Source organism: Oncorhynchus nerka, linkage group LG10 (assembly GCF_034236695.1).
Source record: "Oncorhynchus nerka isolate Pitt River linkage group LG10, Oner_Uvic_2.0, whole genome shotgun sequence".
NCBI classification, from domain to species: domain Eukaryota; kingdom Metazoa; phylum Chordata; class Actinopteri; order Salmoniformes; family Salmonidae; genus Oncorhynchus; species Oncorhynchus nerka.
The window spans coordinates 100,569,951-100,575,950 of NC_088405.1; the positions used below are offsets into that span (position 1 = coordinate 100,569,951).

At 43.3% G+C, this 6,000-nt stretch overlaps 1 protein-coding gene across 1 annotated transcript in view; it reads right to left on the minus strand.

Moving 5' to 3' along the window:
• The window catches only part of LOC115125941 (lysosomal proton-coupled steroid conjugate and bile acid symporter SLC46A3), a 42,575-nt gene extending 38,217 nt beyond the window's left edge, over positions 1 to 4,358 (minus strand). The window contains exons 1-2 of the mRNA XM_065024015.1: positions 4,231 to 4,358; positions 1,508 to 1,725 (exon numbers count right to left, since the gene is read on the minus strand). Of these exons, the coding sequence (XP_064880087.1) occupies positions 1,508 to 1,690 (183 nt within the window). The 5' untranslated portion in view covers positions 1,691 to 1,725; positions 4,231 to 4,358. The remainder of the gene's footprint in view (positions 1 to 1,507; positions 1,726 to 4,230) is intronic.
• Positions 4,359 to 6,000: the final 1,642 nt, after the last annotated feature.

The window sequence follows — 6,000 nt, forward strand, 5'->3', positions numbered from 1 at the left end:
TAACCCCTATATGTTGGTTAGGTCTATAACCCTATATGTAGTTGTGTTGGTTAGGTCTATAACCCCTATGTGTTGGTTAGGTCTATAACCCCTATATGTAGTTGTGTTGGTTAGGTCTATAACCCCTATATATAGTTGTGTTGGTTAGGTCTATAACCCCTATATGTTGGTTAGGTCTATAACCCCTATATGTAGTTGTGTTGGTTAGGTCTATAACCCCTATATGTTGGTTAGGTCTATAACCCCTATATGTAGTTGTGTTGGTTAGGTCTATAACCCCTATATAGTTGTGTTGGTTAGGTCTATAACCCCTATATGTAGTTGTGTTGGTTAGGTCTATAACCCCTATATGTAGTTGTATTGGTTAGGTCTATAACCCCTATATGTAGTTGTGTTGGTTAGGTCTATAACCCCTATATGTAGTTGTGTTGGTTAGGTCTATAGCCCCTATATGTAGTTGTGTTGGTTAGGTCTATAACCCCTATATGTAGTTGTGTTGGTTAGGTCTATAACCCCTATATGTAGTTGTGTTGGTTAGGTCTATAACCCCTATATGTTGGTTAGGTCTATAACCCCTATATGTAGTTGTGTTGGTTAGGTCTATAACCCCTATATGTAGTTGTGTTGGTTAGGTCTATAACCCCTATATGTTGGTTAGGTCTATAGCCCCTATATGTAGTTGTGTTGGTTAGGTCTATAACCCCTATATGTTGGTTAGGTCTATAACCCCTATATGTAGTTGTGTTGGTTAGGTCTATAGCCCCTATATGTAGTTGTGTTGGTTAGGTCTATAACCCCTATATGTAGTTGTGTTGGTTAGGTCTATAGCCCCTATATGTAGTTGTGTTGGTTAGGTCTATAACCCCTATATGTTGGTTAGGTCTATAACCCCTATATGTAGTTGTGTTGGTTAGGTCTATAACCCCTATATGTAGTTGTGTTGGTTAGGTCTATAACCCCTATATGTTGGTTAGGTCTATAACCCCTATGTGTTGGTTAGGTCTATAACCCCTATATGTAGTTGTGTTGGTTAGGTCTATAACCCCTATAGCCCCTATATGTAGTTGTGTTGGTTAGGTCTATAACCCCTATATGTAGTTGTGTTGGTTAGGTCTATAACCCCTATAAGGTCTATAACCCCTATGTAGTTGTGTTGGTTAGGTCTATAACCCCTATATGTAGTTGTGTTGGTTAGGTCTATAGCCCCTATATGTAGTTGTGTTGGTTAGGTCTATAACCCCTATATGTTGGTTAGGTCTATAACCCCTATATGTAGTTGTGTTGGTTAGGTCTATAACCCCTATATGTAGTTGTGTTTGTTAGGTCTATAACTCCTATATGTGGTTGTGTTGGTGAGGGTTTATACAGTAACTGACCTCATATGTTGTCAGAGACAGGGTAGGTTGTGTTGTCAGAGACAGGGTAAGGTGTGTTGTCAGAGACAGGGTAGGTTGTGTTGTCAGAGACAGGGTAGGTTGTGTTGGTTATGGTTTCTACAGTAACTAACCTCATGGTGGCTGCTGGTGTTGGAGGGATCGCAGCGTGATGTGTTGTCAGAGACAGGGTAGGTGGTGTTGGTTATATCCTGCCATAGCCTCCTGTAGACATACTGCGGTACCAGAGGATAGACCAGGAAACTGGCGAAAGCATAGAAGGCTACCAGTGGCTCTATCAGCAATAACCCCTTCATTCTTACCAGGGGAGATTGGACACAAAGACAGATCCCTGTAAGACAAGGTAGAAGAGTTCAGTGGACATATAGATCCTCGAGACGGGAGAGGACCAACAGACAGATTCCTGGAAGACAAGGTAGGAGAGTTCAGTGGACACACAGATCCTTGAGAGGGGAGAGGACCAACAGACAGATTCCTGGAAGACAAGGTAGGAGAGTTCAGTGGACACACAGATCCTTGAGAGGGGAGAGGACCAACAGACAGATTCCTGGAAGACAAGGTAGGAGAGTTCAGTGGACATACAGATCCTCGAGACGGGAGAGGACCAACAGACAGATTCCTCAATGATCTGATCTGTCTAGCTATCCACTGAACTCTCCTACCTTGTCTTCCAGGGGAGTGGACAGAGATCCCTGGGAGGGGAGTGGACAGAGATCCCTGGGAGGGGAGTGGACAGAGATCCCTGGGAGGGGAGTGGACAAATATCCCTGGGAGGGGAGTAGACAGAGATCCCTGGGAGGGGAGTGGACAAAGATCCCTGGGAGGGGAGTGGACAGAGATCCCTGGGAGGGGAGTAGACAGAGATCCCTGGGAGGGGAGTAGACAGAGATCCCATTAGTTCCTGCCATGGCAGCAGCTACTCTTCCTGGGGTTTATTATGGATCCCCGTTAGTTCCTGTCAAGGCAGCAGCTACTCTTCCTGGGGTTTATTATGGATCCCCATTAGTTCCTGCCAAGCCGGCAGCTACTCTTCCTGGGGTTTATTATGGATCCCTATTAGTTCCTGCCAAGGCAGCAGCTACTCTTCCTGTTGTTTATTATGGATCCCCATTAGTTCCTGCCAAGGCAGCAGCTACTCTTCCTGGGGTTTATTATGGATCCCCATTAGTTCCTGCCAAGGCAGCAGCTACTCTTCCTGGGGTTTATTATGGATCCCCATTAGTTCCTGCCAAGGCAGCAGCTACTCTTCCTGGGGTTTATTATGGATCCCCATTAGTTCCTGCCAAGGCAGCAGCTACTCTTCCTGTTGTTTATTATGGATCCCCATTAGTTCCTGCCAAGGCAGCAGCTACTCTTCCTGGGGTTTATTATGGATCCCTATTAGTTCCTGCCAAGGCAGCAGCTACTCTTCCTGTTGTTTATTATGGATCCCCATTAGTTCCTGCCAAGGCAGCAGCTACTCTTCCTGGGGTTTATTATGGATCCCCATTAGTTCCTGCCAAGGCAGCAGCTACTCTTCCTGGGGTTTATTATGGATCCCCATTAGTTCCTGCCAAGGCAGCAGCTACTCTTCCTGGGGTTTATTATGGATCCCCATTAGTTCCTGCCAAGGCAGCAGCTACTCTTCCTGGGGTTTATTATGGATCCCCATTAGTTCCTGCCAAGGCAGCAGCTACTCTTCCTGTTGTTTATTATGGATCCCCATTAGTTCCTGCCAAGGCAGCAGCTACTCTTCCTGGGGTTTATTATGGATCCCCATTAGTTCCTGCCAAGGCAGCAGCTACTCTTCCTGGGGTTTATTATGGATCCCTATTAGTTCCTGCCAAGGCAGCAGCTACTCTTCCTGGGGTTTATTATGGATCCCCATTAGTTCCTGTCAAGGCATCAGCTACTCTTCCTGGGGTTTATTATGGATCCCCATTAGTTCCTGCCAAGGCAGCAGCTACTCTTCCTGGGGTTTATTATGGATCCCCATTAGTTCCTGCCAAGGCAGCAGCTACTCTTCCTGGGGTTTATTATGGATCCCCATTAGTTCCTGCCAAGGCAGCAGCTACTCTTCCTGGGGTTTATTATGGATCCCCATTAGTTCCTGCCAAGGCAGCAGCTACTCTTCCTGTTGTTTATTATGGATCCCCATTAGTTCCTGCCAAGGCAGCAGCTACTCTTCCTGGGGTTTATTATGGATCCCTATTAGTTCCTGCCAAGGCAGCAGCTACTCTTCCTGTTGTTTATTATGGATCCCCATTAGTTCCTGCCAAGGCAGCAGCTACTCTTCCTGGGTTTTATTATGGATCCCCATTAGTTCCTGCCAAGGCAGCAGCTACTCTTCCTGGGGTTTATTATGGATCCCCATTAGTTCCTGCCAAGGCAGCAGCTACTCTTCCTGGGTTCCAACCACATTAAGGTACATCACAAAAAAAACTCACTAACTCAGTACATCATTACGCCACTACATATCTGCAACACAAAATGTGTAATGTCCCTATAGAACTATATGAACATTTACATGTGTGTAGAGTACGTGTGCGAGTGTCTGTCTCTAAACAGTCTGCATTGTTCCATAAAGTGTAGTTTTATCTACCCCCCTTCTCAGTAAAGAGATCTCTGGAGGCATGTCTGAGCTGTTTGCTAGTCGTCTGAACAGACAGCTCGGTGCATTCAGCATGTCAATACCGCTCGTTCAGTTATGATGTGTCAAGATTAGCTGACACTGATGAGACTGCTACTAAAAAAAAGGTGAGCAAAGCGTAACCATGCCAACACTTTGCTTACTGACTGACCAGGTTCATAGGATAAAGAACATGCAAAAAAAAAAAAAAAAAAGTAAATTTCTCACCTTTTTAGTTTGTCATTTGGTTCGGAGTAAGTATCATGAAACGCCCTTCCCACTCGTCCTGGATGTTCAGACCATTTCCGCGGACATCTGTTGAGAGTCTCATGTACTTTACCTCAGGCCCATCACTTATGAAAGGTTCATTTCCTTTGTTCAGCCCCTTCTGCCCTGTGATTGGATAACACTCAGCGGAGCGTCCTGTCAGTTACAAGAAGGTACAGTGAGTGTTGTTTCCCACACAGCACAACATTTAAGAGACAGGCAGACTTTTCCCTTTTTCTGGTTTCCTCCATATAAGTTACCTCAGACATCTCATTTTAATTTTGTATTATTTTATTAGTATTAAATCCGAATTGTTTAACCAAAATATGACGTTCAAAGAGAACTAATTTACCTGTATGGAATCTCCTCTTGAATTTGTTTACCTTAGTGTTGCTGTATTCACTTTTTCTCCGTCAGTTAACTCACTTTTCCTTTATTCTAATGATCCATAACTTTATGTAAATGTGATTTAAGGTTAACGTAAGAGAAGGTGTGTCGTCACGTCACGTTGGAACGTACCGTGGGCGGTGGCAGGAGACGTCGTTATTATTATTGAGGACCGAGACGAAAAACCCGGCAGCAAATATCATTTGTCTACGGTGTACCATTTAAAACGATGGATAAAATACGAGGGAAATTAGCTCCGGTTTGATTTCCCACCGCGCCAGGTTAGTTAGTCAGGGCGGCAGGTAGTGGTTAGAGAGATGGGTCAGGACCCGAACGGCAAGTCACTGGTTTCATCATTTGTTATTCACTGACTTGTCTAGTTAAATACATCAAATGTTGCTCCTGCCATCCCGTACCACCCAAGCCGTTGCGTTTTCCTGACAAGCTGTTATTCAACATACCGTTACTGTGTTTTCGAAATAATTGGTAAGATGTTGTGGAAAAAGTTCTCAATTTTAATACTTTTAAAAGTTAAGATGCCTTAATAGAAAAATGACTCAAGTAAAAGTGAAAGTCAGTAAAATTATACAAGTATTTAAAATATATATATATATATATATAAATTTAAGTATCAAAAGTAAATGTAAATGGATAAAATAGACTTAAGTATCAAAAGTATACATAATTTAAAATTCCTTACATTAAGCAAATCAGATGGCACCTTTTAAATAATATATAAATAATACTAATTTGCGTAACCAGGGAAACACAACGCTCAAACATAATTTACAAACTAAGCATTTGTGTTTAGTGAGTCCTCCAGATCAGAGGTCCAATTCAAAGGGGCTTTATTGGCATGTGAAACATATATTTACATTGTTTATTTCACTTGCTATGGAACAGTAAACACCACACACCAAGTTTCAAAAGTGACTCTCTGTGTCCTCTGACAGGGACCATTAGGACAGATCTTATGTATCCGTTGAAAGGGACAGATGCTGAGTTGTGGTAAAGGGGCTTTCTTTTCTCTCTCTCTGTTTCTCTGTCTGGTTTCTACAGACCTATAGTTCCTCAGTCAGAAATAAAAGTTGGTCAGGGCTGGTTGGTCAGGGCTGGTTTCACGGACACAGATTAGGGCAAACTAATCCTGACCTGGACTAAAACGCTCAATCAAAACATGCTGTTTAGTCCAGGATCAGTTTTAATCTGTGTCCTGGAAACCAGCCCTTAGTATCTGCAGTTCTGAATGAACTAGGGGTGGTAACAATATAGTGGAAGCTCCATTAAAGCCTAGGGGTTGATATCTGACAGGGTTGTAACTCTGTCTTAACTCTGTTCACTGAT